A 25,403-nucleotide genomic window follows, 5' to 3' on the forward strand; every position below is an offset into this window, starting at 1 on the left:
TTTTTTAAGAAAATATCACTATTTATCATCCAAACCCCTCTGACTGCTTCACTTCTTGGACGACATAAGGATGACAAACCCCTGTGGTGAAGAACAGTCCTTTACTTTGTGGAGAGCTCCACACACACACACACACGGACACACACACACGGACACCGACTTGATTTACAAGGAACTTTTAACTGTCACATCCAGCAGGAAGACACAGAAACGACACTCTACAGTTATAAATGAAATAACAGGACATCTCATAAGGTGCTTCATAATATGCAATGGGAATGTTATGAAAAATGTCCACATGTTCCTACAGAGGCACCAGTACTGCATCTATATATGCGTCCATATCATAATATAGAACAATGTACATAAAAATAGAGCAAATATTTACAGAACACAGACTATTTACAACATCTTAAACGGGCTTAAAGATGGAGAGCGACATACATATACTGCAAATATATATATATATATATATTTTTATGTCAGATGTACAAACGGAGTGATGTGCAGGAGCCATGAGGGTGAAAATCACAAATTAGCCATCTGCAGCAACTGTTCTTTAAACTGCTGAGCGTGGTGCGACAGGTCGGTGACTCTGTCCACCATCTCCTGGATGGCGGCTGTGTTCGGGTAGTTCAGGGCGGCCGTTTTAGTCGCGCACACCACCGTCTTTAACAGGTCGCACAGCACGTTGCTCGAGTTCATCACCCTGTTTGCCACCTCAGGCACCGAGGCCTGCCGGGACAGCGTGTCCCCGATGAAGACCAGTTTGTGGGCGCTGAGGATCACGAACTTGCTGTGTGCCACGAAGATGCGGGGGGGCTGGCCGGCACTGACGCAGCCGAAGAAGGCGTCAACGGCGCTGAGGAGCGTGACGAAGTGCTGCTCGCACTGCTCCGAGTAGAAGCTGAGCAGCTGGCGGTCCCGAGCGCACAGGTGGGCGGACGGGGAGAGGGAGGTGGAGGAGGACGAGGAGTCTGAGGGCGGCGCCGAGTGTTGGTGTGAAATCCACTGCGTGATGTCGTTCTCCACGGGTTTGCTCACTTCCTGCTCCAGCTTCTTGAACTGATTGAGCTGTAGAAGCAGTACAGATGTGAGGTCAAAGGGCAAAGGTTTAGCTTTAAATACACATAATTATTTATAATGGAAAATATTTGAAGTGAACATTTAAAAAAAACATCAGGTTTAACCCACAGATTAAAAATGGGGGCAGAAAATGATCAACAGAGTTCCCTTTATTAACCTGACAGAGGGAAGTATAAACACGTTTTGGAGGAAGGACGCGTGTCTAAGCTTTGATTGCACACTGATTGTTCATTTCATTTCAAAGCAAACATGTTTCCCATTTGGCTTATCCATTTTCTTAACCACTTATCCTCCAGTTCAGGGTCACAAGGCCAAATTGCGTTTTATAAATATGTAAATTTAAGCAGAAAAATCAACATAAAAACACTTTCCTTTTTGCAAAGCATTTTATGGCTTTTCTCCTTTTTAACAGCAAACTTTTGCTGTCTTAAAAGTATCAAACTGAGTCTCTGAGAAAATGTTTAATGTTAAATTTACTGGAAAACGCTGTTACTTCGAAGAAATTAGAAATTAAATGACCAAAATGAAACAGCCACCCTTTACATTTCATCCTAAAAATGTAGAAGAAATCAGTTTCACACCAACAATCCCACCACTGCTGGCTGCAACTCCACATCCACAAACGCCTTCGTATGAAAATAGCACCACGAGATAAATAAAATAAACCTAAAACTCTAGACTCCATGTTTACATTTGTACGGCAGCATTTGTTTTATATATTTTTGCACATGTGGGTCACTTCAGGGCCGTGACAGCTCCACCTTGTAATCTCATGCTGGCCTCCATCGAGAGAATGATGTTAGAATCAGATCTGAGCGCCGAGGTCTGCAGAGGCCTTCGTAAGAACCTCGAAGGGCCCCTAATCGCTCAGTGTTATCATCTGTTTTGTTTAAGACTGTGAGGTATTTGACTCCCCCGCACAGTGTGCGCTCCACCTGCGAGGCCCAAACAAACACAAAGCCTCACCTGTTCCTGACCCAGCTGAACTTGACTCTGCTTGATTATGTTTTCTTTCTCCAAAAGCTCCTTCTGCTGCCGTTCAAAGTCTTCTTTGCCCTGAAGGGAGGTAAAAAAATGTTTTAAACAGGGTGAGAAACCAGACTCACGTAGGTCTGATCTTTGATACACGACACATAAATTCTTATCTGTTGGGTAAAGTCACTTAAAGTAAATAACTCTACTAACTGTGGATTTAATTGTTTACCTGCAAATGTACATAATCGTAGTCCTCCATCCAGCTTTTCACGCACTTCTCGCTATTGTTCATGTTGTCCTTGTCTGGGGTCGAGGGCACGGGGAAAGGTTTGGTCTGGCCCCCGTTGTTGTCGTTGTCCGACGAGGGGGAGGTGAGCGGGTGGATCACGTTCTCGTCAGGCGTGCTGCCCACAGAGAAAGATCCGTCCACATGCGTCCGCCTGAACAGCAGCTCGGCGCTGCTGCCTATCGTGGAGGCCAGCTGCTTGGTGTCGTCGGGAACAGTCCTGGAGACCATGACGAAGCGGTCCAGGTCGTCGGTCTTGTTGTGGTGCCTTCCAGACGAGGCCAGGGTGTTAAGCGCCCAGCTGCAGTTTTCCAGAGCTTGGTAGATCTGCAGAAGGATCTGCTGTGAGTCCTCCAGGCGTCCCAGCTGCCTTCGAAGCTTACTGTGCAGACTGTTGTCTGACAAAGACGTCGCGTTCACCGCGGCACCTCTGCCAAACACAATGAAGTCTCCCAGACCGGCCCGGACTCTGTCCAGAACTGTGCGGACGTCGTTGGCGTGGCGTTCCATGAAAGGAAAAGTCCTCCAGTGAGGGGAAGCTGCCATTGAATGCAAATTCCCGACTGAGCTGTCCACTGCTTGCTGAAGGCGGTACAGCTTCTGGATGGCGGTGTCCACATCCAGAGCGAGGCGGCCCTCAGAGCTGGAGCCAGTGGAGGACGAGGAGGTGGACATGCTACTGCGCGTGCTGCCCGTGCTGGAGAACGACAGGCGGTTCACGCCGTCCGTCACGTCCGCTACTGCGCGAGCATCCTGAGCGGGGATGTCGTAGATGCCTTTGCTGCCGTCTCTGTCGGCGGGCGAGCTTCTGTGCTGGGAGGTCTGCATGACCCGCGGGATGTCGTACACGTCGTTGCGAGACCCCGCCCCTGAATGAAAGGCAGGCGGTGGCACATCGTAAATGCCTTCATTGCCATTGGTGTTTGGGTGCGGCTGATGAGCCGGAGGCTCCACGTTCGGTGGGAAGTCGTAATGTGACTGCGAGCTCTGGGCGGGCTTGGCGAGGACAGGTGGGGGTACGTCGTAGATGCCTTCCTGTTTGCTCTTGAGGGGCTGCGGGAAGTCGTAGTTCCCCTCCTGCTGGGCAGAGTTGGTCCTGCAGGGAGGCACTGAGTAGACCTGTGGGCGAGGACAGTAATCAGACTGTTATTATTTTTGTTAACATGTATATTATTATCAAACAGTGGAGCTTTCACCTAACCAGTGGCCTCACAGGACTATTTTTTTCCTTGTTGTGAAATCCCCGTCATCATACAAAATGCTCTGCTGCACCTCTACAGAGCATTTCATATCTCAGACATTCATTTATTTGCACTATTAGAACTGTGCATCCCACTCTCTTGCTGCTACCCTCCTAAACAGATGTGGAAACACCTGCGATATGACTCATTTTTTTTCCGCCTCCTGCACACAAACACCTCCTCTGCACTCCTTCTGCAGTTACGTCGCGCCATCCGCACCTGAGAGGTGCTGTCACGCTTTCTCAACTTGAAAATGTAAACACTTATATCGCACTAGGATCGATCGTGCTTTGTGAAGCATCGACCGTGGGCTCTGAAAATAAGGGGCCTCTGAGGCATTCTTGGAGCTGGAGTGTGCACACGACTGCTTGGCCAGATGTGGATATAACAAATTCTTCTAAACTAAAGGCTTGGACGCATTTAGTCCACTTAATGTGAAAGAGTGCAGCACACAGCGAGTGAGCAAACATTTGCCTCTACAGTTGACAGAAACAGTCATAAACTGACTGACTGACTCTTTGCATGTGCATGCAGTCTCATAACAAAGTGAGGAACTATCACTGCTGCGGTACTGGTTTCCTAAAATGGTTTATGACATTTCAATGTTCAGCTTTGGCCTCTTCTGAGGTCCCGTTTAAAGGCACAGCACTAAAATGTGCGCTCGGTCCCGCATTCGGGCCGACTAGTCTTCGGGGATTGGAAAGTCATCGACAAAGAAGGCTCCCCTTCCTAAAACACAGCTCGTTAAGAACTCACCAGAAAAGTGACATGTTTTAAATTCACGACCATCATAAGATTAGCAGTTAGAAACCTGGATTCCTGCAGAGGAGATCGTTTTCTTTTAATCCCCTCCCCCCGGGAGACTCGAGTTTATGACATTCAAAAAATGTGCTAAACACAGAATTTGGACTGTAAATGCACCTCAGTGGGTTTTTACTGGATGCAGTGTGTTTGCACAGCAGTCCTGCAGTTAGAGATTGAGGAAGTGAAAGACCTTCTGGCTTGGGGAGATACTATATTTGAAACCTCAAACTTTCAGCCTCTTGATTCCTTCCTCTAATGCAACGAAGCTTTCACCCTCCCTCGGGCTCAACGCAGCAGAGTGTGCGCTGACGTACATGGCACGGAGCACGATGGGAGCGCAACGGGGGCAATAAAACTGATTTCCATCAGCCTCCAAACGCACTCTTTACAGCTAGACAGGCCTGCCCAAACTGTAATTAGGAACGACGCAAATAACAGGTCCCAGCATATTTCAGGTTATTACAAACAAACTGGTGGCGCGCTGCCTGGTCAGCTCTGGTGAAATCTTAGAGGGTCTGGCAAAAGAAGAGTTATGTCCTTGTCCTTGATTTTTTGTTTTTTTCCCCTGCTGGCGAGTTTAAACACGGAGCCGTTTTGGTTAAACTCTCCTGGCAGGCGAGGCTTTCATTTAAACTGGCCGCAGGAATGCAATAAATATGATATTTGACGTATTATTCATTTAATATAGTCAATTAAGAGAAATTCTAGGAGCTGTATCAATAAACATAAAAATAAAATTTTCCGGACATACGCAGCCTCCTCAATTCAGCTTCATGTGGCTTAAACAAATGGAGTGGCTGACTGATGTGCCCTTTCATTTTGCTTCTGGAAGTTTCTCTTACCCCTTGAGAGGTTGGAGGGATGTCATAGATGCCTTGTGACCTAGGGTCCATTGGTGATGGGGGAACATCATAGACTCCTTGGTTTCTGGCTCCGCCTTGCTGACCAGGGAACATCTGACCAGGTGGAATATCGTACACCTGAAAGAGGGAAGTGAAATGATCACTACTTGTTTCAGAAAAACAATCACACAAAGTTTGGTCTTCATATTATTTGACTGTAGCTGACTTGATCTGATTTTGTAGCACACTATTAGTTTCTGTTTGGCCATATGTGGGATGTCTAGTAATCAGAAGGTCGCAGTTCAATCGCAGACTTCTCAAGTCCACATGCCAAATTGGCTCAGAGGAAAATACTACTCGCCAAATTGCCCCTAAAGTCATTACATTTTTTTTATATAGTTGGCAACAGTGGGAAGGAAAAACTTCCTTTTAACAGGAAGAAACTTCGCCTGAACCAGGCTGAGGGAGAGTTGGGGGTAATACTCAGTGAAGTTTGATTGTAATAGTTAGGAAGCATTAAAAGAAATATATATGAACATGTATGAAGAAGCAAATGTGACACAAAGTAAATAAAATCAAATTTAGTGCTCAGTGAAAGGTGACAATAAGTCACTGCTAAGTTAAAAGCTTCATATTTCTATTTGCACAGGTGCCTCGGTGCAGCGCTCCTATCTAAAGTGAGAGTTCTTTACCACAAAGGTGGCTGTAAGGCCAACTTGCTTTTGATTGGCTGGCCTGAGGTGGTCACATTAGTTACAACTGTTCTCACTGACAGCTGAAGCCTGGGCTTCTTTTCTGACTTGTACGTACGCTGGCCTCATTATTTGAATCTCCGGCTGCGTTTAGTGTCAGCATCCAGCATCACAACAAAGTTTGTATATATGACAGGAAAAAATGCACGATAAGTCCGTTTGATATGGTGAATAGTTATAGAGCAACATGGTCACTGATTGGAGTTTTTCTTTGCACAATATTTTCTCTTTTTGCTCCATTTTTGGTCTCCACCAGCTGCCCTTCAGATGCTAAATGCTCCACTTCCATATTTTGCTAGTTTCCACCTGTCTGTCAGCTGTTTTGAAGTAGTTTTCAGTGGGTTTTTGGCTAAAAACAGAAGGCTGTTTTGGCTGAGAACAAAACTTAAAGAGCGGTAAGAGTTTATGAAAACGGTGAGAACAGAGACCAAAGCTGAAACTCACTACAAAGCAATGTGAAATTGAGGCTAACTGCACAATCAGGTGATGACTTCCTGTAACTCCATCTCTGTAAGCAACTCGAGTTGTTTTCACACTGTACCTTGTCTGTAATTCTAAAAATATCTATTTGAGCGTTTTAAAACAATACAGTACAGTTCTCAAAATGTGCAAACACTACTGCCGCACTGCAGGTTTCAACAGCATGAGAGAAAATGAAGTGTGAAGAATCCTCTCTCATCTCTGCACAGAACAGGAAATGTGGTAGGCAGAATAGCACGATGCAGATCAGAGAATTGGCTTTCTTGTTTTGAGAAATGAAATGCATTTGCCCAGGCACTGTGTGCTGCATCAAAAGCTCACCTGGATGGCTTGTTTTTAAAACGAAGATGCTTGATATGAGGTGAAAACATGCTAACAGATTCGATTGATATCAATGTGTAGGTAAACTAAAGATTATATTTGTACATTCTCAGATGCAATATAGTGTTAAAGATATTTATCCAGCTTATTTTTATGCTTGGCGTTTCCTAGTGTAGCTTTGTATGAGCCACAGTTCAAAATAATCCTTGTTCATAACTTTATCTGTACTTTGGCTCAGCCCCTCAGGTCATCCTCTTTTTGAAACCAGCAGCTTTAGCTCCACCCACATTTTCAAACAGAAGGTGGGTGTGGTTTCGGTACCAGAGATAACCATAACATTCTCTCTCTCTGACATCATACAGACCAAAGATTAGAAAAAAAGAGAGGGGGAAAAAACACTTCAAGCTGTGTTTTTAGTACAGCTTGTAACCTTAACGTATGCCTCACAGCTATTACTAGAAAATGACCTCATTACTGGAAATTAATGGGTTTAATGGCTTTTTTTGGTTTTGAAAAACAATAATTTTAAGGAGTTTTAGGAACCTATATTGGTTAATTTTAAACAAATTCCTTTATTCTAAGTCATAGAGTGCACTGTATTATTGGGTTCACTGTTTGGCAGATTATATCAAAGCTTCTTTGGTTGCTAAAAAAAAAAAAAAAAGATCCTGGTGTTATGGTGCATGAGGAACCTACCCCTTGTGATCTGATGGGTGGGACGTCATAGAGGTCCTGCTGGTTATGCTGTCCTGGGCTGTAAGTGTAGGTCTGTCCCACTCTGGTTGGGGTCACCACCTGTCCGAAAACAGCAGGAAGACAAACAATCAGTTGTCGTCCAGGGTAAGAGGACAAATGCTCTGACTCACAACCTAGCAGCCCTGCTGCCACCCAACTCTCAAGCGTCTGTACATGCATGTGTGCCGACTTTTATTTGTTTTTCCTGTTTTCCATTTCTAGTCCCTGAATGACCCAGGGATAGTAAGTGATTACAGTCAAGGCAGATATTTTCTAACAACATCCTCCCTGTGCCAGGCTGTTTACAAAGGACCCAGGGAATGAAGTTATAAACACAACCCTGCAAAAATCTCCTTAGGCAGCTGTTTTGAAAGCATTGCAGGCACGGATGTATCTCTGGATTGAAAATGACTGGGGGCCATTTTCCATTGTCTATAGAATAGCAGCAAACTGCCCAAAACAGATTTCTAAAGACAAAAAGGTGACATAGATTTTACACCATTGTAAAATGACATGACAGCCAATTCAGTCAGTTTCCCTTATTAAAATCCTAACATGGTTACAAAAGTGCTGAAATATACCATAACAGCAACTAAGGTCATATATTTTAAGAAGTTGCGAATGGCTACGTTTGATCATGTAGCTTTCTAATTTTAAAACAGCGGTGTCTTTGTTTAGAAGCCGAAATAGTCAGGCCTGAAAAACACAGTTAACATAAGCCTGCAGTACTAGCTAAACCAGATAAGGTTGCTAATGAGGACTAACGTAAAACAGGCAACTACTAAACAGATCAATGGGTTATCTAAACATTGAGAAACTGCTTTATTATTTGTACCTTTGTTGTATAGTTTTTCTTTAAAAGCTTAAAGTTAAACTACTGATTATGAAAAAAACCCCAGCAGCTAATATTAGCTTTTATTAGCCTGAATTAGCTTACTCATGCCACATCAAAAAAATGTAACAAGAAGTATTTGAATATAATAAACTCAGCAAGGCTGTGTTTCTCATCCATAAACTTCCCTTTTTATTCCCATGAAGCATGCTGTGTAGTTCAGTTTACAATACTAAAAACAAAGTTAAATACTAAGGAAAGGTTTTTAGGGGCACTAAAGTTAAGTAGCCTTAGCCTAAAGCTACTTCAAAATACCGTAAAAGAAAGTCTTGACACAACACTTCATTATAAAAGGGTTTATTTTTTGTTTGTTAAGATTTCAACTTTTTGCTTTAGTTTTCATAGAGATACATAACATGAAAGACTAACGCTAGCTAATGTTACCCTGAAATAGCTACTTATTTAAAAACTGTAAGAGGGGAAACAAAATTATTAAACATATGAAACTGATTTTTGGCTTATATAAACAGTGAGAAATGCAATTTGTCCCATTAAAAATGTACAAACCAAACCACAGAAGTTAGATTTTTTTGTTAGCTTGAATTAACGCAGGCCATAGAGACTGGTTGGTAAACACTGCTATCTAGGGAAAAATGTATTTTGACTGGTTAGTACTGGAGGCAGTGGAGGTTGCTGCACAAACAACTTGTTGTTGTAATATAAGCTTTTCATTTCACTGTAACTGTTACTTATACCAGAAGAATTAGGCAATGGAAGCAAGACCAACTGACACATGTGAGATCGTTATATCTCTGCTCACTTGGAAAACACATATCCCACAATACTAGAGCTCAACTAATAAAAACTAAATAAAACATAAAACTAATGTGATTCAGTCAAGCAATAAAAATAGGTCAACCTTCAGCAGTGCTTTGGGAGAGTTTTTAGCAAGGACTTCATCTGAATGGAAGATGGTTTTATAGCCGAAATGGCATTGGAGAAGGAATTTTATCGTAGTGCTGGCAGGACTGTGAGTTTCTAAATCCAGAAATCTCTGGTGAAGTAATCACCGCGTCACTGGTATTGATGAACAACACTCTTAAACTGAAGCATTTGGTGCTGTAGGATTTAATACACCTTTAAAATATTTTACACTGCGGTGTAGACAGGCTTAGGAATAATGGCACGATTACTGCTTGGGAAAAAAAAATGAAACAAAATACAAACACATGCTGCGGACCTCACCTACGCCCTTGACATTTTTAACCCTGTTAATTATTTAACACATTTTTCCTCCTCTTTTCCCGTCAGAGGCAATCAGCTCCTTCACACCTCCTAATCCCCCCGTTCTCAAACCCTCAGGCTGATTCACATCTCCTAAAAGCAGCAGAGCAGCCGACCTCCTTGATGCGTCAGACAGACGGAGGAATGCTGGGAATGTCCTTCCCTGAGCCCAGTACTCCTCTTTTGCCCCCGCGCAACGCTATCGCTACACTGGAACAAACAGGGTTCATTAGCAGGGCTCGAAAATAGGAACCATACGCACGGCTCCCTGGCAAAGGGCCGAGTCCCCAGGGACATGAAAGACCTCAGTCCTTGCATCCACTCATGAGTCACTTTATAGCACAATAACCTAATAGCATCTCTCGTCCTGAGACATTTATCGGAGCATGAGCAGTAGGAGACGTAACCTCAGAATGGGATTAGTGCTCCAGAGGAACTGGTTTGTAAAAGAGATTTATGAAAAAAGGTAACTCAAGTGGAAGAAAGGGAAAGAGAGGGGAACGGAAAAAGAGTTGCCTAGTATGGAAAGGAATGCCATTCATCTGACTAACAGTAGTCCATATGGTTCTTATGAGTCCAATCTGAACAAGCCCGTGGTGATTTAAGGTGTTCACTGTTGGCGCTCGCGCCACAGCAGACATCATCCCGGCGAGGCCTTTGGGGTCAGAGCTGAAAACGTATACTGCAGGCTTTAAATACTCTCTGAAATAAACCAGAAGAGGAATAAACAGCTGCTTCTGGCTCTCCTCACTCTGGACTGATTATTTTTAAGGTTTTATCTGCTTAAAAGCATACACAGTCAAGTGATGTAAACCATTTGTTACTGCATGACTTAGATCTGAAGTTTTCAAATCTGGGCCCCTTATTACTCTCAAAAACTAGCGATACTGCCAGCAGGAAAAGGGTTACTGTTAATTTAACACTTTGTTTTTGTTTTGTGGGCTCTTTTGTTCATCTTAAACCTTGGTACCATTAAATGTCGGCCTACTTAGCCAATACCGGTTCCTGATTTTTTACAGTGTACTTTAATACTAAAGAAACCTAAAGACCTGCCTATTTCTAAAAATCTAAAATGTAACTTTGGATACTAAATAAGACAAAAAACTGTTTGGAGGGCTAGTGAAGTTGTGCTCTTTTGACATATAACGATGTGCTGCCTGCTGGCTACCTCCAGTGTTATTGTTAGGTTAATAAAAACACATCAGGACAGGGAAGGTGGAGGACGAGAGTTAGATTGTTCTCTCCAATGGGGAGAGACGAATGCCATCGAAAGGCAGGAAGACGACACTGAAAACAGGCAAACCTTCAGCTAATAAAATGTCTCTGAGGTTATTCATTAGTTTATTGTACTGCGAGTTTTTAAAAGCTTAGTTTAAACACACGCTACATATAAATACTTTTATTATTACTTTTAGAGACGACAGCTGAATGGTTTTGGGGACTCGTGACTATTCAGACAATGAAAGACGAGAGCTTAGTGGAGCGCAGTAGCATCGGTTAAAAAGATTCATCTGGTTTATCTGATTTATTGTCTTTCTATTGGCCCGGCTTGAGAGCAGCTTTAATGCCTTTTCATATTTTCTATTTTCTGCCCAGTGAAAATGTGCTGAAATGTGAAAAGCAGTAGGCATATTAAATCTCTCAGAGCAACCAGACACAGGAGATAACAAGCCAGCCTCCTGCTTGTTTAAAAGGTCACTCAGCCGGGCTACCTTCCCTCTGGGTTTAAGGGAAGCCTGGACCCAGCTGTCACATGCAGATGACAGCGAGGTGTCCGCTGAAGACCTCGGTGACCTTTTCTACAGGTACATGTCATCGCTCTGAGCGCCCATCAGTGGCTTCTTTCAGCCTCTGCCAGATGCACACTGCTCATTTATTTCCCTTCTGTTTACCCAGCAGGCTGTTGCTCTGAGGACACTTGGCGCGGCTATAATTGCCGCCGGGCAAATATTTACCACATCCAACGAGGTTGTTGCTTGCATGACGGCGGTGCGTGGCCTTTCAGAGAACGATGACATCACGAACAGCCGAGCCAAAAGGAGGGAGGGCGCTGAGCAAACATTTGTTCCCACTCAGGTGAGGGGAGCTCAGGATGCCTTCATGGACGATGAAGGGCAACGTCGGCGACTTAAACGAGCGGCAAGAGGAGGCAAATAGATGGCTTGTTAACACTCCTACGCGTTGTGGCGAGTGACTCATGTCTCTTTCAGCAGGACCCTGTTTACTTAGCCTGCTGGCAGGATCAGATTTTGGAAGGTAGACCTTTAAAGCTTTACTTCAGGGTCATTTGAGAGGTCTTGTCATAGCATCAACAACTACCTCATGGGCTTGTTATATACTCTCTCAGGTTTTATGTACTGATGGGCAATGAATTACTCTGTATATATGTCAGGTTTTACTGGTATTCACATCTTAAGATATAACCAAACTACTAAGTACTAGCACATATTAATAGTTTGGTCTCCAAAGCATAAAAACAAAGCTGGAGTGAAGTTTTAGGTAAACTATTAACAGTTTGGAGAATAGCAAAAGAAATCAGCTTGTCAAAATGTCACTGTATTTCCTTCTCTTGAGAAAATGTGCTGCTACAGATTCAGATAAGGCTGAACCTGAGAGTATTTCTTCTCTAAAGGAAGAACAGATGTGGTCGGCGGGTAACAGGAAAGTAAAAGTATACATTTTTAAGACCTTCTATAAAAGATCCATCTATTTTCTTAACTGCTTAATCAACTCGCGGTTGAAAGCAAGAGTCTATCTCAGTGGTCATGGGGGACAAGTGGGTTGCAGGTTACCTGTCCAAACAACTTTAAAGAACAAAATACACAATTTAAGTGAGACCATACTTGCTATGCTATTTTAAAATGACTAGTAATTGACCTCAAGAAGATATCTTATTCCCTCTTTCCAGGCACAGGCTTTAACCACCAGGAACAATAAGCTGATTTTTAATTCTTCACATTTCTGCAGACTAACAACAAACAGTCTGATTAGCGTCATCTTCAACATCTTCGGGGATTCCACCAGCTAAATTTGTGATATTTTAAGGCCTTTTCCTTTTCCAAGTGAAATTGTAATCAAGATAACTTTAAGGACCTGCAGACGGCCTGGAAGAAGAGCTCAGACGGCGAAGGTCTTCCCTCTTCTCCCATCTGGCTTTGAAAAGAGTTCGCTTCACCAGCTGGCTCCGCTGGTCACACTCAGTGATAGACAGACTGCTCAATCACCTGCCAAGTATTTTTTGAACGTGCCCGTCATTTTCCAAACGGTTTCCCAGGACGACTTCCCAGATGGTTCTGTGTTAAAACCATCTGGCGCGCAGAGCTAATCTCGACCCAGACAAACCCAAATAGTAGTTTTTGGACACCGCGCTCGCCACCGGCAAAGTCAAAACAACAAAGGAGGGGTAGGTCTTCTCCAAAAAAATATTTGTGTTCCTGCAGCCAAGATCACATAAAGCCATTTTGGAAACCTGCCCAGGTTGCTAAGACACCTTATGTTGGTTTGTCCTTCACTCATCTGAGTAAGTTCATTTCTTCTTGACTGCCTCGGGGTGAATTATGGCATCTTTGTGTGGCAACACTTCCCCGGATATCATCCTTTCACACCCTTTCATTGGTTACTTGCACACACACACAATGCCACCCCCATCTGCACCCACACTAATGGGCTGCTGACACATCAACATCAACAACCCAAATGAGGCTTTTCACCACAGCGCGGCGTATAAAACGATGGTGACAATGACACCGCCGGTAATGTAGCAAAAGCTTTATTGAATTTCCTCCACCCGTCTCCTCATTCACACCTCCTCATCTCCGCTCTGCTCCTATCTGCAGCTCTGTCAGCACGGCGCCGCTAGCTTACTTTTAAATGAAGGTCACCTGAGGGCACAGGAAGCATGCACGCTATCAGTCATATGTTAGGTAAGAGCGTGATTTTGTATATGACTGCATGTGTTTGGCTCCTGCTGATTCACAGCGCAGAGATGTGTTTTGCAACTTGGTAAAGTTCCCCTCTGCCACTCAGAGCTGCACCAGCCCATTAAAGCGCCAAACTAATTAATGCAGGTAATTAAGCCTCGAATCCCGAGAGGCCGCCGTCCGTCTCCGAAGCACGTCCGAGCGACTAAACCCAAACAGACAGCGGGCTTAATGAGGAGCGTGAAAAGAGAATGGGCTGATTCTCAGTTCTAATAGGGATCATTGTTCATTCTCTGTGATCAAAGCGGCACTTAATCCTGTGGCATGAATATCTGAGAAGACGAAAGATGACTCCGACACTTCGTGTTTACTTTCTAAGAAAAATATACCGGGAAAAAATCCTCTGAATTCTGGGAAAAAGCAGGATAATGTGGAGTGAGGAAGCTTTTAAGCTCTTGGATTATCCAAGAGACATTTTGGGCAAGGGCCCACACACAACTGGGCCCCCCCCCCCAAAAAAATATCCAGAATTTTATCCTCAAACTTTAGATTTTGAAACCATACATTATGAAAAAACATAACAGTCCCTTAGCTCTTATTTCACCTGCCCCTTCCTCCCCTACAAAGCTGAGGCTAAGGCTTCCAAAATGAATGGAAATAGCACAAGTGGACACATTTGTTTTTAATCAATTCGCAATAAAAATCTAAACAAAACACGGCAGTTAATTTTTAAAGTTGTCGAGACAACAAATGGTTAGCTGTAGCAGCACCTCACAGTCACAGTGGATTTATGACCTGAAACTTTGGTTGGATGTAAATGAAGAAGGCAGGTGGTGCTCACCAGCGGAAAGCTTTTTATACCTCACAGGTGAAGTAGTGAGTAGCCAGGATATGGAATACTTTTCACCTGCGTAACTTTATTTATTGACAAGGAAAAAATGTGTTTGCTCCTTTTTTTAGAAGTTATGCGGCTCAAATGTTTGCTTATCGTTGTACTTTAACACTCTTCTTCTGTTGCACTTCTTCACAGTCCCTCTCCGGAAACGAAGATCTAACAGGATCTAATGAGGATATAACAGGTGTGTTTTTGGGTGTGTGTGAGGACACTTATGTCAGTGTATTCTCCTCATTTAAAAAACACTTTAAAGGTTTACTTGAAACTGTGCATCTATTTAAAGCTCTTCTGTGTACTACTGAACCCTGGACTATATGAGTTTTTGTTGGTTCAAAAGCACTTGAAATGTAGTATAAATTATTATATGGTTGGATGCAGCTTGTAATAAAAGTGCTTTGACTGTTCAGTTAGAGTAGAAAAGTGCCGTGCAAGTATGAGGGTTCATCATCGAGGGGAGGCGAATGTCTGCAGTAGATCTAATGCCAATCATCCCGTGGTCAGAGAGATATTTCTGTCCAGCCGCGGAGTGACAGACCCACACTGTAAACCAAAGAGCTGCTAGTGTGGCTGAAAATGCCAAAATGAAACCAGCGTTGGCTTCTTAAATGTAAATACCTCCTGGTTTTGTTTGCCTTCTGCGATGTGAAACTGAATCTGTTTTGGTCTTTTGGATTGTTGGCTGGCTTTAAAAAAAAAAAAAAAGAAGATAAAATATGTAAGCTCTGGTTTTTATAAATGCTTTCAAGAAAGCATTTCCTGTCTTCTCTTGGCCTTCCTCTGCAACTTTATCACACTGTCTGCTTTAAACTTTTCCAGAGGAGAAAGTCCTGTCAGTGCGCTCACCCCAGAGCAGATTACTTTTGGTGCGACTGATTTATGGTCGTGCCCTCTTGGTCGAATCTCGCCGGCCAGCGATTCATCACCAATGTGACAATGGCGAGCGTTTGAAGGAGCCGGCCTCCTCCAGGAAGAAATAACTCACTTATCTGCTGCTGAGACTGCCGTGCACGTGATTAGGCAGAGAAAATATGGCCGAGGCAAACAAACAAGCCATTCTTCTCACATAACCTGGTTACTTCAAAAAGCACTGCTTTATCAAGGTACACGAGCACACCCTCGCAGTCTACAAAGCACTATCAGGGCACTTCCTTGAGTTGTGTGTTGAGTTCATTAAACCCTTTGTTGTGCTCTTTACGGCACCAATGAACAGATTGCATCTACGGCTACGACGTGGTGAGAGGAGGAAATGCCTATACAAGGAGCAGACTTCATGAAGGCAGGAAGGGAGGAATGAAAAGGCCGCCTGAAAGGAGCAGATAAGGGCAGATATTTGAACTCTGAACCCAGCCCATCACTGGGCGCCGTGACCTCAGCGCCTGAGTCACAACAGTGACCGGGGCGAAAACAGACACACCTTTCAGAGATGGTGAAGAAGGAGGAGGAGGAGGAGGAAATCAAGGCTGAGATGAAACACGGGCCTCTGGGAGCCACATGATAAAAGGCTGCTCCTGGCTTCCATGTGAGGAGGCTCTTTGTGTGGCCGAGAGCTCCATGGCGTCCGTCCCACACGGACCCAGCTTTAAGGCTATGTGAGGGGACGGGAGGGGGAGGTGGGGCGGCTCTAGCTCACCCTCCCAGGAGGGTCACCCAAGGACAAGGCCGCAGCACCAAACCGAAGAGCCAGAGTGGCAGCGAGCGCCAAACCTCAGTGTGCCTTATATACCGGAGCCCCACGCCACATGAAAGGGAAAACAGCCAGTCGCCAATCTGGATTTGCACTGCAGGCCTGGCACGCAACACCCCCCGCCTCCGCCCCCCACTCCGAGTACACATTCATGACATACGGGGGCCCCTCTCTACAGGAGGGGATGACGGCTTCGGAGTAATACGAGAGGGCATTATCAGTCTAGGAAGCCGGCATCAGTCTCAAAAACCATTTGGGAAACCAAACGCATGTTTGCGCGTGACGACATGAAAACGGCCGCCGTTAAAACAACACGAGGCCATAAGTCAGCGAGCCCGGCCTGTCATCAACACTGACGCGCTGTAGTAAACAAGCCTGCCTTTGCTTCTTTCAAGAGCAAAGGCCAGAGCCGGGGTTTCACATCAGCAACAAATATTTCCATAAATACTCTGACGCAGGGCGCACACCGTTCGACCGATCGGGATTTCATTGGTGCGCAACACCGTGGAGCTCAGAGCAAACAATCAGAGGCTCTTCTTTTTAAAACAGCGTTTACCATAATTTCATAATTAGACGCCCTTAAAAAGTGTGCTGTGATGAAAGTAAACGTCTCCGCTCTACCAAAAACATACAGTGACTCTAAACCTGAGGCCTGTATGTATATCCAGGATGGCTTAACATAACTATAGATTTCTATCACAGCCTTCACTTTAATTTAGCTTTGAGAGATGATGTTTTTCTGTCACTTGGGACATAATAAATGGCTGCAAACACTGAGCCTGAGCTATTTTTCACTGTCAGAATTAAAGCAAATTTAAAACACAAACCACACACGAGTTTTGGCTTCAAAACAGAACATTAGTTCAAATAAAATTCAGTTAAACAATAGAGTAGTTTCTTAATTACTGCTAAGAAAAGGGATAAAATGGAGTATTTGAAAGAGCTGAACGCTATTTTTATATGAGTGTAAATGGAGCATTGCTCTAATTGGTCAGTAACTGGTTGAAATGAAAAATTTTATAGTGAAAACAACAACCGAGGCAAACTGTTCTGTTTAGTTAGCCATAAACCTGAAAATGAACCAACTTGTAGGTTTTTTTTGTGTGATTATTTCTATAAATGTTTTATGCAGGGTTAAATTAATCTGATTGAATCAGGAGAGCTTCAGGTCTACTCAAGCTTTGGAGGTGCTCCTCCTTAAATCTTGGAAAGCTAATTGGTGAGCACGAACCAACAATATCTCTCCTTTCTCTTAGTGTTTCACTAGAGATAACCAGATCTAACGGAACAGTCTGTGGCGACTGAAGGCGATTGTGCTTCTGTCCAAGATTCAGACAGCACTGGAAAACAGCGGATCCTTGTCATGACGCACCGACACACACGCAGCCGAAATCTTTCTATTCAATAGACGGGAAAAACCGCCGAAAATTGCAGCGCTTTGATAACCGCAGATTGGAGGACCAGTCGAACGTCCAAGACTTAATATAATCTCTCCAATAACACGATTACGGCACAGAAATACACTCTCATTAGGAGCGCATTTCATTTTCCATGTTATCGCAAAGCCTTTTTAATACCGCTCCTCGGCTAAGCCTCGCAGCCTGTTACGGAAAAAGAGAGGTGTTGCTTGTGTGTGTGTGTGTGTCTGATTGACAGGTCTCTCCCCACAGCCCCCTGGCTCCCACTGACTTTATCACAGCAACTCCTGTGCAGTGAATCACAGTAAGTCCTCTAAGCCCCTGGCGCCTGCTGCCTGTTTATCCACTAAAATGAACACCTTAGCTCATTTCTATGATGGCTGGGGCTGATTTGTTTTAAAGGAAATAGCCCTTGGGATATCAAAAGCTCATTCAGCATGTAATTACCATCCACCTCCTGAAGGTAAGACTTGGTCTGAGATGCTCGTACTAGTTAAACGCTTGAATAACCAGGGAAATTTCCTCCCGTTGTATTTTAGCGCACACCTGCCAGTGACTTCCATGTGTAATGAGGTAATGACATGCTAACTGCTCACCCTTGTTTAATGCATTTAAATCAAGTGTACGAGACGTCTGGTGGTGTAAAACAAGAGCAAGTAAAGAAGGCTTCAGCTGGCTCAGCAGTATCGGAGACACCGAACACAAGAGAAGACTTATTACCCCACAGTTAGGAAAGTGTTTGGTGCAGAAATTAAAATGACAATGAAATAATAATAATTCGATTATAATTATGAGTATAAACACTGATAAACTGATAACTAGGTGATTTAAGACTATTAAATGCTTTTTTCAGCAGGCAAATTAAAATATATACTTTAAATGATATACGATCTAGGCCATAAAATGATGAATACATGGATACGCTGGTTGGAGAATTGTGTATATATAGCTATACTGCAAATGACCAAGTCCAGTGTGTTTGCCAGTGACCATGTTTAAAGCATTTAAATGCAGCTGTGCTCCACCAAAATCCAAAAAACAGCTCTGTACTGTTTGCTTTTCCACAATTTCTCTCCATACTCGCAGCCTTTCTGCGGGTTAGACTGGCTCTGCTGAACACAGTGTGCCAATACAGGAATAAAGCCAAATGGGAGCCGTGCACAAAAACACTACCCTGCTCTGTGGTGAGCGCCAGGCCCGGCACACCCTGCACACATTTCGCATGGCAGAGCTGCAATCTCCTCTTTGGCCTTTCTGCTTTCCGTGCGCGCGCTGGTGAGAGCCGAGCCTGACGGATCACGGTGTAAACGCGCAAATGCCATTTCCCATCACATCTCATTCCCACACCCGCCACAGCTGATGTTACCTTAGAAATCCAATGTGATCCCAAATATCCAGAGTTTGGGGAACAGGCCAGACTCCATTTTCTGTTACTCTAAACCTTTTCCATTTTGTTATTTCCTCTTCTTCTGATGCTCTGATAAATATTAATGTGCGACCCTTTGCTACAGATGAAAGTGTGTACAAGTGCATTTAAATGCAAAACATTGTGCGCGCATTAGGGAAAAAAAGTACGACTCAGTAATAACAGTTTTTCTCTCCAATCATCTTACCAGGTGGTTTCACTGATGAGCCCCTCAACTTTGCTTTAAAGGAGGACTAATCAGTGAAATCAGATGGTCACTATTGATTGCTGTGCTCCATAGTGATGTATCTTTCTTGGGCTGAGTCAATAAAGGAAACCCAAACTAGCTGACAGATTGACTGATGAGCTCTGTCTCACCTTGCTTGGTGTGTTATCAGTTGCTAGAGTACTCCTCGGTGGGACCTGGTAGACGTCCTGTCCCGGTGGGACCTGGTAGATGCTCTGCTGACTCTGCTGCTGTGGGCTCTGGAGGGACGGGGGCACCTGGTAGAGGCCCTGAGACCCCGAGTTAGCCTTCTGCTGATAGCTCTGAGATGGAGAAGGGGCGGCGGCGGCGCCCGACGACTGAGCCTCGAACATGGGTCCGATCAGCAGCTTCAAGCGGTTCCCGGGGGCGATGCCCTGGCGGCCGTGCAGGGAGCAGAGCCACCAGCCCTCCAGGCCGCCTGTGTTCTGCTCAATGACGGTCAGGATGTCCCCTTTCCGGAAGGCCAGCTCCTCGGGGGACTCCGGCACGTTGTCGTACAACGCTTTGGCCATCAGGTTCTGCGGGAGCAAAGGTCAGACTGTGTTTAGATACGTGTCGGCTTAATTATAACACAACAAGCACGTGGTTACAACAGCTGTTCGCTCCTGCTGCGTGCTGTTTGTCAGGTTTGAGTGGAAAAACAACAGTGGCGGTTTTACAGGCGGGTTATCTGCAGGACACAATGCTAAACCAAAGGAAAAAAACAAACAAAAAACAATCACCTACACACACATACGCACCCATAAACCCACACGTTCATATAGAAGTTTTGTGGATTTTATTAATAAAAAGCTCCAGAAGAAGCTGAATTAACGAGCTCCAGCAACAATCATGAGAGCGGTATCAATCACTTATTATCTGAAGCATCAAAACTAACCTAATACTACACATGACTGCCGTCTGCCACGCCAGGTTTTAAATACTCCAGTGAATGACATGCTGGTGAACTCGCTGCGCTGCCATTGGTCGGCAGCTCCACACCAGATGTCTTTCAAACCAAATCTGAACTTGATGGGATTTTCTCAGCTCAGCTCGTGCTTCAGGGCACAGCTATCTAAAGGTCTACGGAGGGTTGAGGGATAATGACTCAAAACAGCAGATTTTGGAGATAGAAAAAGCCCCGGAGCGTGCCGCTGTGTCTGAGAGGGGCATTTAAGACTAATTGCCTCAGTCTTTCTTCCTTTAGCCTTTATTCAACCACGGAAGGAGTTAACTGAGCATGAATACTCCTTTTCAACTGCCTGATGCCCACAACTTTAAATCCTGGGAACTACCAGGCACAACAGCGATCAATGCAAAGTCCATGAATACAATTAGTGGATAAGCGGCTTGCTCAAGTGCGCCTTTAACATCTAATAAAGTGGGAAAGGAGAGTGGTTATTATCTGGTTTTTACTTTTCTTTTTATCTTTTCAGAAAATCAACAACGATCACATTAGATTAGAGAATCTAGGATGTCAAGATCACAAACTCTTGTGCTCTTGACATCCTGGGCTGCATGATGGTGCAGTGAGGTTAGCACTATCGCTTCATAGGTTGATCGTGTTGAAGTCAAATCTCCTGGTTGAACTTCCTGTGAGGAGCTTACATGGTCCCAAGGTACTTTAGCTTTCTTCAAAAGTCCAAAGATATGCATGTTAGCCTACATGGGGATTCTAATGTGGATGTAGTTAAGTATGTAAGGCGGATAAAGTACAAAGACTAAAGCCCTACACATATGAATGGGTAAATTTAGCTTATGCAACACGTTTGAATGGTCAAAAAGATTAAAGGAGTACTTCATAAATGCCAATCCAACCTCCATTTTAAGCTCAAAGACTGTAGCAGTGCCTCTGTATTCTACAATATATCTCCCACAAATGAAAAGTACAAAAACTCAACAACTAGGGACAAACAAAGCCAGTCCACAACTTTCTATAACAGCTTAAAATAACTCAAAATCATCAGTTCATGAACAAAAACCTTCACCAGTCAGATGAGCCTCATAACACAGTAAGAAGAAGCAACACGCCTCCTATTTGTTCAGTCATGACTCTTCTTAAGCGATAAAATGAAAAAAATATGTAATGAATAACCAACAGAGGCAAAGTAGCGATAAAGTAGCTCTGACTGCCTCCGAGTCAGCACCAGCTATAATCTTTCTGAGCTGGATTACATTTACATGAGATGAAACGAGCTGATTGGAGGATAAAAATGATATTTTTATTTGGATTACATGCCCATTTAGATTAAAACCTGACTTCAAGCAGCCAAACAGAGCTCCACACAGGACAGCCACTCAGTTCTTGTTTATCTCTCCACTCCACCTTTTTTCTGATCTGTTCTTTCTGTATCTCACCTTTCATCGGTTCACCATGGGAATAAGGAAGCCTACTTTGTGGCAGTTTCTACTTTGGGGCTTTCTTGAACCTTCTTCGGCCTTCCTCTTTCCTATCAGCCAGATTCAAGCAGTTCCCATGTGAAACTCGCTGTTAGTAACATCGTTATCTCTCTCGCTCTCTGTGGGGCGGGCCTCCCTGGCTATTGTCTCAGTGTGCTGTCGGAGCCATTAGCCAGCAACACCCAGAGCACAGTTACACCCTCACTATCACCCACTGCCAACTAACTAGCTGCGAAGAGCTTGAGCATGAGCCCTAGAGGTCAATGCCCTCCAATGGGAGCAGACCTGGATGTCCAAGAGTTGTCCAGGAGGAAACAAAAATGCTGATAACTGCTCCTGCTCCAATTAAAGTCTGAATATATGAGGAAATACATCCGTCCAGATCAGCACAGATTTTGAACTGAAGCTTTTGATTACCGTTAGATTGTTTAAACCTCTAAGTGTTTGCTTTTTTTCATTGATTCACAAGGAAAACACACTATACCAGCATGCCACTTAAAAATAATGCTTATTTATCGCCCACTCCATCCTCTGTGTGTAAAAAAAGAAAGGAAAACTATCTAGCTTCATTCCTCCTCCTTTTAAGCCAACCCTTTTGTGATTGGCTACCCCTAACAAACACAAGGTAAGAACAACAGGTGGGTGGGTCTTCTGTAAGCACAAACAGAGCAGTCTAAAACTAATCGCTTGCACGTGCAACGACCTCTTTATTTAAAACGAATGGCGACTGTTGTTTTTATGAACATTTGCTGTAACAGTGAATGAGCGTTTCCTCCACTGCCTTTGGCCTCTAAAACAGCCACACACACAAAAAAAAAAAGAGTAAACAAGTGTCCCATAAGGACGACCTTTGGACACAAAGACAAGTCGAAAGCACAATAGAGTGCTGAATATTTACAGTTTTATTACTACTGAAAGTCCAGAGTCCATAAAGTTAAGGTTTAAAATAGGATTATACAGGTTGCTCAAATACACTGATTTGAGTTTATCATTTTATTGTTGAGAGCTGTGAATATCTGATGAGCAGCCTCTGGAATCGTGATCTTTCCTTGTCCTTTGCAGATCTGTTTGCATGTTGCATGCCTAATATTCAAGGCCAGAGTAAAATAAAAAAGTGACCCCAGCAGGAAAACTGATCTAGGTCGTTTGTGGCTACTGTGGGTGTCACCTGCTCTATCAGCAATAGAAGGCTGTGGCTACCGTCTAATGAAAGATCTGATAGACATGAATACAGCCATACTGTGGTTAGATTTTTGTTTTTCCTTAAATTAGGTCACAGTGTAGATGATTTGGAAGCCATAGCAGACAAACTACACGGTTTTATTTAACTTAGATCTTAAATAAGTCGTCTTCTTTCAGCTTAAGGCCAAAGCTGTAGGTATTTGCATGAGGCCAGTTCTGCTGCTGTGGTTGACTGCTTTGTGTTTGATGCTCAGAAGAGAAATTAAATCACCCGACAGACAGAATTGCACGCATCGTGCTCCTTTGTCTCTGCTAATTAGTGATCACTGTGACCAGCTGCCGAAATGAAAGCACCCGTTTTGCAGACCGCATACGCGCACGATCACAAACTGAGCCGTGCCTTCACGTGAAAAAGGTACTGAAAACCACCAGTATGAGCACACCCAGCAATTTCAGTCTGCAGAGATGCAAGCCGGTCGAGGAAAATGTGCAACAGGAACTGTCACCCTGCATCTGTTGTCTAAACCACACTCCGCTGCCTTTTGTAGTTCGTACATATGCTTTAATAAGGCTTCGGTGCAGATTTTATACTAATCTTAGGACATAAATGAACCCTAACGGGAAATCTTTAGCAGATCGAAATCATATTTCACCACAAGTCTCTATGACTTTAATTTCATGATGCAAGCAGTAACCATCAGAGCTAAAAAACAAACCCAACAAAGAAGTGTGGTTGACTGCAGTTCCACTAGTGGCCACTTGAGCCTGGCTCCAAAGGTCAGTCCCACAGACTCTGTTATTAAAAGACAGTCCAACTTTACAGCAGAAATACAAACGTTTACAGCCTGCTGCAAGAAACTGTTTTGGTCTCTGTGGCTGATTCGCTTCTCTGTAATAGCTGTACAGCAATATCCAAGCCCAAGCCCTGCTCTACTATTGAAAAGTCATTTTAGCTTGCCATTATATGGTTGCCTGGCAACATGATGGTATCATCATATATGAAACATATCCTAATATTCATGTATTGTAGATACAAATTAAATGTTACTGTCGTGAAATTAAAATAACATTATAGGTGCATAAACGCCACAAACTGGTCATTTTAGCCTACTGGTAAGAGGTCGCTAGGCAAGATGATGACACATATACCTGTGTGGCATCTTTGATTGTTCACCTGCTTTTGTGTATTATCGTTTGGTTTTACTGCCATCAAAGCTTAAAGTAATACAAACTTAGGGGTGTGGCTCTCTTGGATGACAGGTGGTTACAGTGTTTCTAAGGACTGCTTCTCATGTAAGTAACGTTGTGTTTTCTTAAAAACAAAGAAACTCATGACTGAAACAGCCACAAATACCAAATCGGAGGCTTCAAAGTATATTTCATACACCAAGGGGTGATAGTGTCTATGGTACTCCAGCCTTTTACCAAAAACGATGTTCACTTATCACCCGTCACAGGTGTTAGTGAAGTTTAAAACATATTGATTTTTCCCCTTCTATTGCTGTTCTTTCCAGTTATGCAAAAGTTCATGAGGAAGTAAAGGTAATATTAACAAAACAAAGAGGGGTAATAGTAGAAGCTACCACAATCACAGTACCACTGCCAGCTCCCAGAGGCTGCACAGGATCACTAATAGACTGATAAGCATTGCAAACATTTGCACTTTAATAACTAGTGATCAGTGGAAGCTGTGAGTAAACTTCTGCATCTGGATTCTGCGGAAGTCTGACATGACTGTGATACTGTAGAAAACAAAGCATGAACACTTATACATTATATATAAATATATGTATCATCCGTTGTGGTGAGCCTGGTACCACAGAGATCCTAACAGGAAGCAGCCTGATTGACACATTTTCACACCCTCCTCTTCACACACACGCTGCAGTTTACTTCGCATTAGAGTGCCGCAGCTTGTCTGTAAAGATTCATGCAATATAAATCAATGAACGGTTAAAGAGCATCTGAGTCGAAAAACAGTGAGCCACAGCAGATTTCAAGCATGGTATTTGGGATGTGAAGGGTCATGCGAGACACCAAACATGACCTTTAATCACACTAAACAAACAGCTTGTCGGCTGTAATGACTGCCAGCTACACGCGGGCCCTTTTTGAAGTGATGCAGAAGGGGAAGAGTCGTGTTTTTGTCTTCACCCAGAGCAGGTGAACCCGGCTATTAAACCGGGCATCATAAACAGCACTTAGCCGCAGCACGGAGACTCCATCGCTTGCCACTGATCCTCCTGTAAACACGTGTGTTTGCCATGTGTCAGAGAGGGGTGCTTCTGCTGCATCCACACACACATGTGTATGAGCTTCTAGGAAGTTATCACTCAGCGAGGCGGAAGGCGCTCAGCTGCTTCCTATTGCAAGTACCACATTTCTGCTCATGACCTCGAATCGTCTTGAAGCAGTGACTTAGATGTATCACTATTTGTTTATGTAATGTATCTATATTTGCGTAGTTTCAGACCTTTTAATTGGCATACAGCTTTAGATGAGTCATCGAAACCTTGTTTAGGTACAGTCTATACTGATGACACTGAGAGCGGACCTAACGTGATGACCCCAACTCCACGTTTAGTTTTTCTTGAACCCTGCTTTGAATCATCAC

The 25,403-nt window shown here is 43.7% G+C and overlaps 1 protein-coding gene across 3 annotated transcripts in view; it reads right to left on the bottom strand.

The window, feature by feature from the left end:
- Nucleotides 1-13: 13 nt before the first annotated feature.
- The window catches only part of nedd9 (neural precursor cell expressed, developmentally down-regulated 9), a 39,016-nt gene continuing 13,626 nt past the window's right edge, over nt 14-25,403 (bottom strand). For all 3 annotated transcript variants that reach the window (XM_005942667.3, XM_042224774.1, XM_005942666.3), the window contains exons 2-7: nt 19,339-19,746; nt 7,484-7,582; nt 5,235-5,372; nt 2,291-3,466; nt 2,053-2,142; nt 14-1,074 (exon numbers count right to left, since the gene is read on the bottom strand). In XM_005942667.3, coding sequence (XP_005942729.1) covers nt 529-1,074; nt 2,053-2,142; nt 2,291-3,466; nt 5,235-5,372; nt 7,484-7,582; nt 19,339-19,740 — 2,451 coding nt within the window. In that variant the 5' untranslated portion in view covers nt 19,741-19,746 and the 3' untranslated portion in view covers nt 14-528. The remainder of the gene's footprint in view (nt 1,075-2,052; nt 2,143-2,290; nt 3,467-5,234; nt 5,373-7,483; nt 7,583-19,338; nt 19,747-25,403) is intronic.

This window comes from Haplochromis burtoni, unplaced genomic scaffold (assembly GCF_018398535.1).
Source record: "Haplochromis burtoni strain Fernald_Lab_line unplaced genomic scaffold, NCSU_Asbu1 Contig_149, whole genome shotgun sequence".
Classification (NCBI taxonomy): Eukaryota; Metazoa; Chordata; class Actinopteri; order Cichliformes; family Cichlidae; genus Haplochromis; species Haplochromis burtoni.